General features: G+C 37.7%; 1 protein-coding gene across 1 annotated transcript; it reads right to left on the bottom strand.

Moving 5' to 3' along the window:
* Window positions 1-4,717: 4,717 nt before the first annotated feature.
* Window positions 4,718-10,527, bottom strand: LOC131678255 (dTTP/UTP pyrophosphatase). The gene is made up of 4 exons (XM_058958269.1): window positions 10,348-10,527; window positions 5,285-5,535; window positions 5,067-5,213; window positions 4,718-4,988 (listed from the first exon to the last, which is right to left on the bottom strand). The coding sequence occupies exons 1-4, from the start codon at window positions 10,435-10,437 to the stop codon at window positions 4,841-4,843; spliced, it is 636 nt and encodes a 211-aa protein (XP_058814252.1). The 5' UTR covers window positions 10,438-10,527; the 3' UTR covers window positions 4,718-4,840.
* Between the last annotated feature and the right edge of the window lie 3,847 nt (window positions 10,528-14,374).

Here is a 14,374-nt window from a genome sequence, read left to right on the forward strand (position 1 = left end):
TTTAATGGCGCTACATCTGATAGGATCTTCAACCTGTAAAAAATGCTAAATAAAAAAATTGAACTAATCTCAACTCACCATTTGAAATTACACTAAGCGGAAATTTCCTATAAAAATTTGAATTCCCTTTCGCGTACAAAGTGATTCCTCAATATTTTCCCTAGCTCGTTCAATCATCTGGACAAATGTTTGAATTGTTCGCCATATAACCATTGGACGGAGTCGCACTTGTCCTTGAAGTACTTTACGGGACCAAATTGAGCACCTTTCACATCGTTTTCGTTTGAAATTTCTGGCAATGTATGAGATTAAGAATCGAACGAACAATTGCTGCATAAAGCATTTGTCTAGCTTGAGCTCCTTGAATGAATGCAATACATGGGATTAACGGTTGATAAAAATAAGTTATAGTATATTGAAATCTCACCTGCAATGTATAACATGTAATGATTAGGGTAGACAACGAAGTCAACTTTGCAGCCAAAATGTTTATAACTCGACAAACATATGATTACGGCCTAAAAGCCAACTGTCAAAATCCACTTTGAATGGAAATTCCGGACAAACCGTTACTAGTCGAACACAGTTCACAACAGTTTATGAAAGAGAAAACTTTTCTCTTTCGTTTACTACCAACATCTGTGATTGGCGCGTAACGGTTTGTCCGGAATTTCCATTCAAAGTGAATTTTGACAGTTGGCTTTTAGGCCGTAATCATATGTTTGTCGAGATAAGCACGATTTTTTCACAAAAATTATAATTTTAGCGTCCGAGTTGTTTTTTTATCCTGCGTAACCAAGGTAAATGTATAAACAATTTGAAAAAATAATAACGTATTGTTCAGTGTTGCTTGTTTCATACATTTTCTAATCAAATGTCATACTTGACAGTACCAGTTACCTGAGTCACTGAGGGGTAGTCATATACAGTTTCGGGATGCAAGTGTCTAGTCGTGTCGTTGGTTGGACAATGGTCCAACTAGCGGAGGCCCTACTAAAAAGCGGTCCAGTTAAAAACTGTCCAACCAGTGAATCACTGTACACAGCAGAAGAGACTTATCACTTACAGTAAGATCAGAATAACTCGTTTTAAAAGTTTTGTTTCATATATGGTCCGTGTTAATTCAGACTGGGCTGAGTCCCAAAACTGAGAAATGAGATAATCATAGCGCTGGATAAAACATTTCTTCAGCTACATGCGACTTTTAGCTGATTTGAAATATGTTACAATGAGCAAGAATTATAGCAAAAATTAATTTCAAATTATAATGTAAAGGTTGCTGCGATGCAAACTCATTTTTCTTGAAATCAATACAATGTCACTTAGTCCAGTCTTAACACCGACCATACAGTCTAATATATTCTGGTTGCAGTTGAAAATTGAAATAGTGAACTTGCGCCTTTTGATTTTTCTCCTATTTTCAGCGTGCGGAACTAAAGCGCAACAGATGTAGAAGATGCGCAAGTTGATGCTCTAACATGTACAAAAGATGCGCATTAGATGCCCATTCTGCAAATAGGAAAAAACGAAAGGCGCAAGTTCTTTTTTTCGGGTTTCAACTGCAACCAGAATATCTGAACAGACGGAGTACGGCTCTTTTTTCAGGTTAGAAAAATTTCTAACCTTATGTGCGGGGATTTGGAATCGAATCTAGGTGAGATGCGTACAAGGGAATCGACTTACCAACTACGCTTTGCTCGCCCCATTCAACAAAGTTGTTTGAAATAGCATTTTCGAAAACTTTGCTGAAGGCATTAACTCTTGAACTAAATGTGTTTGAAGAAAATATAATTCATAATTACTTCTGGGAGAATTAACCTACAAAATTGTTTTATTAGAAGATATACTGCTCTACGTTGTAATATGCTTCAAAGATACTACACATCCAAAGTTAACAGTTCCGAAATAATGTGATCGTGACCGTAAACAATTTTTTTTCGAGCAGTAATTTTACCTTTCTTTACTATTAAAGCTCGCAAACCGAAAACGAGTCCTCGAACACAAAATTTTATTACATCATTCAATTGAACACTCAAATATACACCACTTATAGCAACACACATATTTTGAAATTTTATTATTTCTAATCCTGCTTAAAATTAATATTATAGATATTAATATAATAGATTACACAACGAAAATCAAATGCTCATAAAAACCGATCCTGACCCGGAAAAAGTAATTTTTCATCATTTTCCTACTGTTTTTCACAATATTATTATCGTTGTAAATCACATTGAGGTTTTATATCAACTCTACGGATTCTCAAAAAATAGGTATTTTACAAATTTAAAACTATCCAATTGTCCGGTGATGAACTTTGGATTTATAGACAATCAACCTAATCAAACTTCACTTCCCATTCGAAGCATTTTCCTTAACCCATATTTTGGATCATCCCTTCAAAAAAACTCATGATAATTTGACAACTATAGGACCTCGGCTAAAAGTTCAGTTAGAAGATCCAATTCCCACTGTTTTCCACAAGTCCTAATGATGCCCAAAACAATAAAGGGCGAACACGAAATTATTGCGACGCATTCAACAGGGCATAACTTTTTTACCATTGGGTAAAAATCAACCAAATGTTGCACACTTTCTCATTGATGTGTATTGTTTACATGCTGTCAAACTCGAAGTCGTGTTTGTCTATTCAACGAAAATGGAGGTGAACCAACGCGAGACGAGAGAACAAATTCTTTCCAAACACCTGGAATTTCCTGACCTGTCGCACCGGCAGTTGGGAAAAATGTTGAACATTCACCATTCAACCGTCTCCAGAGTGTTGAAGCGGTTCCAGGAGCGGTTGACGTTGGACCACGGCAAAGAAGCTGGAAGAAAACCGGGACCGGAGAACAAAAAGAACAAGAACAAAAGGAGGAAAAGGTGAAGCGGATGATTAAAGCAAATCCCAACGTCTCAAGCCATGATTTGGCTAAAAAGATCGGCATGTCGCAGAGCTACGTCCAGAATGCAAAGAAGAGAGCTGGACTACATACATACAAGGTACAGAACTTCCCAAACTGCGATGAGCGGCAACAATCGACGGCTAAAACTCGGACACGGAAGCTCTACGAGAAGATACTGACAAAATATGGCTGCTGTGTGATGGACGACGAAACGTATATAAAAGCCGATTTTAAGCAAATTCCGGGGTTGGAGTTTTTCACCGGCAAGAGCAAGTTCTATGTGGACGACAAATTTAAGAAGAATAAATTATCGAAGTTCGCCTCCAAATATCTCATTTGGCAGGCCATCTGCTCTTGACAAAGGGCACAGTAAATGGCGAGATCTCCAAATCTGAGTGCCTCGAGAAGCGTCTTTTGCCGTTCTTGCAGCAGCACGACGATGCTTCGCTATTTTGGCCAGATTTGGCATCATGCCACTATTCCAAAATTGTCCTGGAGTGGTATGAGGCCCATTCTGTCCATTTTGTTCCAAAGGACATGAATCCGCCAAAATGTCCGGAGCTGCGCCCGGTGGAGCAGTTCTGGGCAATGATGAAGCGGGAACTTCGGAAGAGCAAGAAGACAGTCAAAGACGAGAAGGACATGTTAAGAAAATTGAAAAAAACTGAGAAACTGGTACCGGATGACACTTAAAGACTTTGATGGAGGGCATCAAGCGAAAATACGTTCAATTTTACACTCAAGGCTCCATCGATTACCTTTTTTTTTATTTTTGAAGTAAATATATGTATAAAACTACCCTAAAATTTTGGTTTGATTTTAAACATTATAAGAAAATTGGCATGACATTTTCGGTGTCGCAATAATTTCGTGTTCGCCCTTTAGATTCTTAATGTAGTGATCAGACAATATTTTCAAAAAATTTTATTGTGCAATGTTTAATTAAATTAGTCAGTTTTAAGCATTTTTTTCAATCCAAATATTTTGGTTTGGGGCGGGAGGGTTTAACCCCCAAACCACCACCCCCCTTGCAATCCAATTTCAAACTAATCTCGCGTTCGTTGTAACCAAGAATAAGGGTGTATATTATTATAAAATATTTGGTTATGTGATTGAAAAATGTTAATTTTTATAAACTTCAAAAACCCTTGAACTTGAAAAAAATATCATTTCAGCCAAAACAAAAAATGCGTGTCAATTAATTTTAGTTAAAGACAACAAAAAATCGGAAGAAATTAAAATTTTGTTTGTAAAGCTGATGTGGTACCCCTGCACAATATATCACTAATCTACATATTATGACAATGGACTGCTGACGATCTGAGGGTACCTTTATTTTGATTTTAAACTTATTTGCAGGCCTATTTTGGGAAAAATTAAAAACAGATCGAACTGAAAAATTCTTAACAATAAAAACCTTTTCAGAACACTAAACTTATAACTACATCATGCAAGATTTTACAAGCTAAGATTGCCAAAAGGAAATTTATTACACAAGCACATGTAAGCCGTCGGACTACGACATCCCTAGCACATGTGCGCTCTAAAGCGGCACAGCTGAACCGGCGAAGTGTCTAGCGTTAAATTAGATTAGTCAATAAATAATTGCTCCCGGTGTTCCCAGTCCGTTCAGTTATTCATGCTAGTAGCACCAAGATCAAGGTTCTTCATTTGATTAAATCAAACCTGAGCAAAAAAGAAATAACTATTTTGGCTATACCGACACGGAAACCGTTGCATATTAACAGCATAGAAACGGTAACTTGATGGTGTGATATAGATAAAGAACACTTTATAAATTGGCTATTGGTTTCTTTTTGCTGCTAATTCGCGGGATCGCGTGTGTATCAATGATAACGGTTAATTTCCTCTCAAACAGTGTTTTTAGCATGTCATGTTATCTGTATTTTTCAAAACGAAGAAACAATATCTCATTTAGTAACATCATAATCAAACAACTTGCACAACTCAGTCGATATCCGATATAGCGGCAATCCAACCACGGTGAAAAAGTCCCCCTCAATTTTCTCGACGAATGTTCCTCCGGCACCCTGAATGCCATAAGCGCCAGCTTTGTCTCTGGAATGAAAAAGAAAACAAACCACAAACACGATTATGTACTCGCTGTCATTTGAAACCACACACGATACCACTCACAATGGCTCTCCGGTGTCCACGTAGGCCTGGATCTGCTCTGGCGTTGCCTTGCCAAAGTTCACCTTGCAAGCTTCCGTAAATTTCACCTCTCTGTCGTGATATTTGATCACCACCCCGGTATAGACGATATGTTGGCGGCCCATCAACCTGTAAAATTCCACGAATACTTTGAATCGTTGCTAGTTCGGAGGGTAATACAACCGGCCAGATTAACTTACTCAGTAAGCATCTGGAATGCAACCTCCGGAGTCTTTGGCTTGCCGTACATCTTGCCGTCCATGGTGACCATCGTGTCGGCACCGATCACAATGTCTGGCCTTTCGGTTGGGTCTTCGTTCGAGGAAAGCCGTTTGTACACTTCCAGCACCTTGTGGTATGCCGTTTCGGCGACATATTCGCCAAACGTGTAATCCGATTTGTTCAGGTTTTCTTCGAATGTTGACGGACAAAGCAGGACACTGGAGAGGCCCTGCAAACGATCGAAGTGGATCGGTTAGATTACCGTGCACATGTCAACAATATCAGCTGCGGTCTGAGATTCGGATCGAAAAAAATTAGAGGGTTGTGTACAGGACACAACCACGGTGACATTAAAGGAGCAATATGATTCGCGAATGAATTTTAATCTATAAATACTATCAACGCATCTAAGGGCTGGAGACTATATGGTCGATGTTAAGTCAGACCGGAGTAAGTCGTAAAACATCAAAAAAATAAGATAATGATTGCACTGGATAAAGAATCTCTTCAGCTATATTCGACTTTTGACAAATTTAAAACATTTTAAAATAAGCAAAAATTAGGCCATTACAAATATTTTTTAAAAACTATGTCCAAGCACAAATTATTTTTTGGAGAGGGGGAGGGTGGAGGCAAAAAAAAATGTTTATTTTTATTGAAAAAAGGCTTTTTTCTTTTTACATTTTCTTTCGATTGTTCTCGTGGACGTTTGCGCAAGTTGATTTCGTATAGCGGGGTTGAGCTATTTGTTTTACTTGAGCAATTCAAGCAAACATTACTGAATCAATCAAAAGTTCATATAAGAAAGGGATGCTAAGGTTTTTCGTTTTAAATAAATTTCCGAACAGTGCAATTCCGAATAGCGGTTCAATCTATTTCTAAATTCCCAAAAAAATTCGAAAGTTCTCTAAGAACTTAATGTGAACATTATAGAGTACTAGCTGATACCCATCGCGCGTTGCGACGTTCAACGAAATAGGAGGAAAACACAATTTGTTCCGAAGCGCCGTCTGGCGGGCAGATAATCTCCAATCAATAGCACACAAACAGATAGATAGATTAGGTATTAACTTTTGGTTGCTTGAATAGTTTTCGTTCCGTCGTGGCGGCACATGGACCGACTTTACCCAAAAAGCATGGAAATCGGTCGAAGATGACCCTGCTTGATAACAATGTACAGAAATTGGGTTGCAACATTTTACTTATGGACTTTTGGAAAACATTCTGGAATGAATCCAAAGATGCTCCACAAATGTAAAATGTGCGTCCGTGGATTTATTTATCTCAGATATGGTTTTCTCTGACATTTTTTTATATTGCGTATTTCGTATACAGTAGCCTGGCATAAATACTACGCTACTGAATACGCTCTGAGAAATTTGATTGTTATAAAATACTAATGCTTGAAAAAAATAAAAAATAAAAAAATAAAAATCAATCAGCGTTAGGATTGGCCTAGTGTTTTAATACGTGATTCGGTAGAATACATTATCGCCATGTTTTTTGCCTTTCTCATATAGAAAGGTTATGCAATCACTCTGAAGAACGTCAACCTAATCCCGGCCCGGAGGGCCGAGTGTCATATCCCATTCGACTCAGTTCGTCGAGATCGGAAAAAGTCTGTATGTGTGTGTATGTGTGTATGTATGTGCGTATGTGTCAAATAATATCACTCATTTTTCTCAGAGATGGCTGGACCGATTTGCCCAAACTTAGTCTCAAATGAAAGGTGCAACCTTCCCATCGGCTGCTATTGAATTTTGTTTCGATCGGAATTCTGGTTCCGGAATTACGGGTTTCAGAGTGCGGCCACACAGAAATTTCTCATATAAACTATAGGAAAAATTAAAAATAGAATTTTTATTTTTGATGCTAAATGTGTTCAAGGTGCATGAAACGTCGAGATTTGATGCAAACTGGATAAAAAATTTGACGACGATTCACTTTTTTGGATTTTGGCACATTTTTGCCTTTCTCATATAGAAAGGTTATGCAATCACTCTGAAAAACGTCAACCTAATCCCTAATTTTTTTTCGACTCGCATAAGGTTTCTGGATATTAACAGGGGCGTAGTTGATGGTTTACGGAGAGGGGTTACACCCCCCCCCCCTCTACTGTTCACTCTCCTCCTTTTAAAATCTCTTTAAATCACCCCTCAGACCACCACCCCATCCAGCCCTCATACCCCTCCCTTTCAACCCCATCATCTTTAAACCACCACTGTATCACAAAGCATACCAATTTAAGCTGGGGAGTCGTTCGTTGATGGGACTTTCGCCCTCCTCACATACCCACCCCCGCATGACAAAATGAGTTAGCAAGCTGATAACATTGATCTAATGCTGATTAGGCTAATGGAGTATGATATTTTTTTGTTTCAAGTGTTTCACCGTCGACACATAGCTCATCAAGTTCGTGGTTGGTATGCCATTGTGTATAAGTGCAAAGTGTACTAAGAATGTAACGGACATTTCCACAATTATGTTGAACATAAAAAGCCTCCGTGCCATAGTTTAGAGAAATGAGAAAGGCACAATTGCACCGCTAGGTGGATTAAAACAGGTTTTTGGATACACAACCACAATCAAAGCAACCTTTCTGCATCCAGCAGACAGGAAAGAATCAGTAGTTCGGCCAAATTAACTCTAGAATATATTGCAATTCAATTTCAGGTATAAGCAATCAATGATTTCAACTTATTCAACTGATTGCGAATTGCAGAAATTTAACTTTCATCTGCACATAAAATTCGACATGAGACAATGCAATGTTTGGCGTGTAGCTAAACATTAGCACTTGTTAGCCTTCGAATGATTATTTACTGTGAGCGCAATTCTGGGAGCCAATGAAATTTCCTGAGTAATGTTTGTGATGTGATATGACTTCATGTGTTTGATTTGAACGGGTAGAATGATTCGTTTTGTAAATCATGCGATGTAGTCCACGATCTGGACATCTAGTTTGAAATTTTTCGTCGCAATGGAATATAAGGCATTGCATTTCAGCCAGATTTTTATTTCGATGAAGAAAAATTTAACACTCAGGATGCAATAATTGGATTGTCGCGATAAGAATAGATGCACAGTAGTGACAAGAAAAAAAATACCCCTATCGGCCCACCCCTGGGTCGATTCCTACTCCTACCAGGAGTGCTTGCGCCAAATTTAAAGCAAATCGGACAAGTCTAGCTATCGAACCCACGTGCCTGAAGTTTGCATGGGATTTTCCGACAATTTATATGGATAAAACACAGTAGCTCGCATTTTTGCCGCTAGGTGGCACTGTATGCATCGAACTATCACAGAACAAACATATAAGATGAAACAAACTTTCCCGAAAAACCTGTGTAAACATTTAAATGAAAATACGTTGAAAATCACCATCCCATACAGTTTCGCATGTGAGTCAGCATTGTATCCAAGTTTGCACACAAGTCCCGTATAGTGATTGCTGGCCGATCGAAGCGCCGCCAAGTGACAAATTGCTACTTGCTGTTGTCATTTCAAATCGACAGTTTTATTTCTTACACAAGTTGAAAGCTTTACTTGTATGTCAGTTCTCAGTGCTATAAGTGAAAATAAGAAAGATAATTTATTCTCGACATTTTTGTCGAAGACTGCTACTCAATCCGCCCTTGTTAAAAGAAGTTGTTAACCATTTAGCGAAGTGATGTCTGAGTCAGTTTTGCATGGCGCCTAGCAGTGTATGGTTGTGTATCAGTACTCGATTACCATAAACTAAACATTTTCGTGAAATGGTGGTTAGGTTTAGCTCAATAGCATGCACAGAATTATAGCAAATAATACGAATAATGTTTTGGTTAGAAAAATCTAGTTCCACCTGTTACCGCATAGAGGGCGCTAACACTAACTTTTCAACGGGTATAGATAGAATTTAGGTATCTTCTACAAAGTCGTAGAGCAGGCAATTTGCAGTAATTCTACCGAACACCTCAATATTCTATCTTTCTTCCATAAAAAGTTATTGTTAGCGCCCTCTATGCGGTCACAGGTGGAACTAAAACTTTTTAACCAAAACGTAACTCGTATCATGCACTACAATTCTTCTGAACATACTATTCAGCTAAATCTAACCATTATTTCACAAAAATGTATAGTTCGTGGAATTCGCGTACTGATACACAACCAAGCACTGCTAGGCCCCATGCAAAACTGACTCAGACATCATTTCGTTAAAAGTTTAATAACTTCTTTCAACAAAGCCGGATTTACTAGCAATCTTCAACAAAGTTGTAGACAATTAAATTATCTTTCTTATTTTCACTTGCAGTGATAATGTGATGAATACACTACCACATAGCGTGGGTTTTCTCCATGTAAATTGTCGAAAAATCTCATACAAACTTCAGGCACCTTGGTCCGATAGCTAGACTTGTCCGATTTGCTTCAAATTTGGAGCAAGTACTCCTGGTGGGACTAGTAATCGACCCAGGGATGGGCCGATTGAGTTTTCAAAAAAAAAATTTTTCTGGGCAGTCTAATGCACAGAATAGAACAGTTGTTTCATTTATGCTGAAAATAAAGACATCTGACAAGTAAACATTAAAAAGAAGTTTAAGAAACAGTCCACTGGTATTTTTTTCTGAGAAATGTTATAGATAATATTGCTTCATTTAAAAGTTATTCAAAAAATAGTGCGGCTCTCTCCCTAATCAGGCCATAATAGGCTTATTATTACCCTATATCCTTCGTTAGTCCATTTCGTTTAACGGTACACAAAATACATTTTGTGTTGCAAATATGAATTTGTCCGCTTTTTATGCAATATATACATGGGCCTACTCCAAAACTGCTACCTCTTGGAGGGAAACTGTCAATGGATTTTTAATTAATTGACATGAACGAAGCGACTAGTTTGTTTTAAAAATTATAAAGTATTATAAAAACTACTTTCTTGGGCAACCGGTGACAATTCGGCACCTGCACAACACGCGTTCACCATAGCGTGGAATTCACGCTTTTCAAATCTCACTATGTGATTAATATTCCACTAAGAAGAATCACAGCACATCACACTTACAATATTCTGAATCAGCTCCTGTCGTCTTGGCGATCCACTAGCTAGCACAACTCGTTTACATGCGAGTTGATTCAAAATTGGTTTCAACATTGTGTTGTTTCTCGAAAAGAATTTGATGAGAATAAAACCATAAACTTTTATCAATGAACATACGGTTGCAGTCAGCCGAGCACGTGTTTACTATCAGACTGAAAGAACTTTCCCATACCAGTGCTGCCTTATTTAAATCTGTGCTCCAGTCAAAAAAAAATCTATTCACCATCTGTGATAAAAAGAGGCAAAAAAACAAAAATCTTGCAAACAATCGAAATATTTAGGACAGGATGAAATTTTTCAAAAATTGTCAATCATGAAAATGATCTGAAAAATCGTCATCCAAGAAAAGGATGCCAAAAATTGTCATTTGTGAAAAGAATTCAAAATGGATCAATGAATCTGATAAACAGAAGAATCCAACAATATGGCAACTCTGCCGCACACACCATATGACAATCAGCTGGTAAATTCAGCACGCTGCTAGCAAGCAAAACGAAGTGGTGGTTGTACAGGGTAAATCATTGCTCTGTTGAATGCAACAAAGATTGCATACCACACATGGTTACAAGTTTGCTGAATTCACGCTGCGTGCAAGTTTTACAAGTACAAGAAAACGGCGTTAGTCCGACCTGCAATTTGAAAACCTCAATCAAAATTCACCCTTAGTCTGTAAACGTATTTTGGCACCCTTAGTCTTTGAAGATGGGTAGTTTTTGTCCTGAGGTATTATCAAACTGTAAAAATGCTGCAAAAAATCCGAAAAAAACATGAAGATGCTTCAGACCTTCAAATTAAAAAATCAATCATAGGATCATGAATTATTTATTTTTTAACTATTACCTTTCTCATATAAAGAAAAAATCGACTTTTTAACCGAGATCCGAAGAGCCGAGACTCATATACCATTCGATTCTGTTCGTCGAGATCGAATATGTTTGTGTATATGTATATAGAATTTTTAGTTGATCCGACTTTCGGTTCCAAAGTTATGGGTTGAAGAGTGCTCGTCACACAGCGAATCTCCATATAAACTGGTACCACCATGATCGCATACCGAAATAAGATAAGGGATATCTGACGCATCTACTCCTCTCACTCAATGATTACCCCCCCCCCCTCCCCTTCCAAACCCATTCTCTCTGCAGTCCAAAATATGACCACATATAGTTGAACTGATGCTGATTAAATCTATTAAATATTACACGTTTTGTTCGTGTGTTAGCGTTCACTTTCGTGGTAGTCGTTGGAAACGTGGTAAGTGTAATAAGAATGTAATAGATATTTCCACAATTCTATTGAACTAGGTAGATAAAACAGGTTTTTCAACCAGAAAATACTTTTATCCCGAAGTTTTGGCTAAATGGGTAAAGATCGCAAAAGAATGAATAGTGGTCGCAGTGGCAAAGTTTCCCCAAACAAAAAAAAGATCGTGGTGAGGAATGGAGTAGAGTGAAGCTGAACGACGTCCAAGAAAATTATGTCACGGACAGAAAATAAAACTTATTTAAAATATTGTTTGTGGCACTAAAAACTGGATTCTAACCGCACTGCGCACTTACCAATCTTTCATTAAATTCTTCTCATAGTCTGGTTAGTTCGACTGGTCTGTCTATGAAAGTACCATCTCTATCACTGGAAACACATGTGTTTTGACAGCTCGCAGTTTTGAGATCACTCGCAATTTGAAAGTGCGGAGTCCACGTTGGTGGGAAGTGAGCAATACTCCACACATTTCACTCCAAGGAGAGTGTTTACTCAGGAGGTATGGAAACCAATTCACATTCACACCAAACCAGCCAAAAGTTGTTCAGTAATTTCTTTTGACGACATGATCAGTAAAGTGACATTTTTACGGAGCTATCAGCAAATTGTTTGAAAAATTGCGGTAAAGTTTTCACTTTTTAGCGATTTTCAGTAATTTTTCGAATAATTTGCTGAAACCCGCAATATTTTTCAAAATTGTACCAACATTACCGAACCTCGTCAAAAACTTACAAAACAGGTACAGCTAATCATCTGTCAAGTCGCCGATTTCAAAGGAAACTGCTGACTGACCAGTATTTTTTGACGTTTGGAGAGAACGGATTGCGGAGAGTTCGGTAACCGAATTGTTTTACTGAATTGATTACCGAACGGTTTGCTGTTCAAAATCCCAGCAAAATTTTACTGTACCCAGTAATTCAAATTAAGTGTGTGGTTCAAAACATGCTCTTGAGGAACTTAATTGCACTGATAAAATAAAGTACCCATTAACGCGTAGAAAACTGCGCATTTTCAATAAAAGTGGAATAACCCATTAAATGGGTAAAGGCCCGACAAATATTTCGTGGTTTTATAAACGTTTTAGCAGTTTCAAACAGTAACAAATAGAATAAGAAAAGGGTTCTAAGTGAGAAGTATTTCACTTAAAAGTAAAAAAAATAATGTGCGTTTATTTGGACTCGAACCCAGGTCGGTTACCATTCGTCATTGTACGCTAATCGTGTCAATTTTTGTAGTAGGTACGCTTACCTTTGTTAAACACATAATTCAGCTAAAAGTCAAATGTGGTATAAGGGCAAATGTATAGGTAGAAACAACCTTTTGAAGACATGTAGTGCAGCTTAATGATTAAAGGTAATAGTATTAGTAAAAGCATCATTTATTCAAATCGTAATTCAATCTAATTAAGATGGTTGAATAAAAGCATTAATATTGCCGCTACTACTTTTCTTAGTAGTATAGTTCAGCCTAGTTTGAACTGGCGAATACTGGAGTTTAAATAGGTTGAATAAACTGTTAATGCTTAAATAGTTCAGCGAAAGTATTATTCAGCTTAAATAACCTTTAATCTGCTCTTAATCAACAAGTAGTCTTATAGTTCAGCTCCTAATGTTTGTTGGGGAGTTTGTACAGTCGTGATTCGCTGGTTGGACACTTTTAAACTGGACCGCTTTTTAGTTGGACCATTGTCCAACTAAAAAGCATCCGAACGTCAAAATCTCGTGTCAAATTTACTTTGACAATCAATCTGACAATATTTAGAGATGTGAACAGATGCATTTCCACTGCCACCATCTCCTTTGGAGTGTTTTTGACATTTGTCAATCGGTCCAACTAGCGAATCAAATTCGATATTTGGACAAGGCTGTGGCCCAACCAGCGAAGCACGACTGTACCCATAAATGAAAACAGACCTTGTACGTCAACCTGGGTATGTTTTACCCATTATTTTTCGCGGAACTGTTACAACAAACTGCGTAAAAAATACCCATTCATGAAAATCGCGCCAGAATGAAAAATACTGTCAATAGAATTATTTCTGAATTAACGAATAAAATAACATTTATTTCACGTTATTGTCTCCTTATAAAAGATGAGGAATCTAGATAGAGGTCCTATTCTAAAACTACTTAATAAAATTAAACCGCCAACTGGAAATATTTTTGATGGCTGGATCTTTTGGCTGCTCCAAAAATGCCGAACTGACGCATATTTGCAACATCCTCAGTAGACTAAACAGCCGTTGTTTTCGGATCATTGCCGAAATGTTCCGTTTCTGCCACGGACTCCGATGCAGGTCGATAATTTGCAGGTTCGGATACCATTCTTATGGTTTTTGTTTGAAGCAAAACTGAGTCAGTTTCTAACCCCAACTGCTGTCAAAACGTATAAACTGACAGCAGTTGGGGTTAGAACCTGTCTCATTTTCGGGTTCAAGCGAAATCGCCATTAGTTTGCAGGTTAAATCGCTTGAAATACTGCTTAAGGATATTTCATTCATTATTTAGATCACTATACCCATTGACATCACCTCATCGAGTAGTTGTGAAATGGATAAAATGGATGATTTCTGGGACTTTTTCTATGACGACTACAACGTTCAGAAACATTTTTAATTGTGACAAAATACTCAACTTTGCTGAAGAGACCAAATCGCTGGTTGTGGCTTGTTTGAAAAGGGGTTTAACAGTTTTTGTGTTTATTTTTCTCTGGTTTTGAACCTGTATAA

The sequence above is a fragment of the Topomyia yanbarensis genome, chromosome 2, assembly GCF_030247195.1.
Source record: "Topomyia yanbarensis strain Yona2022 chromosome 2, ASM3024719v1, whole genome shotgun sequence".
NCBI lineage: Eukaryota > Metazoa > Arthropoda > Insecta > Diptera > Culicidae > Topomyia > Topomyia yanbarensis.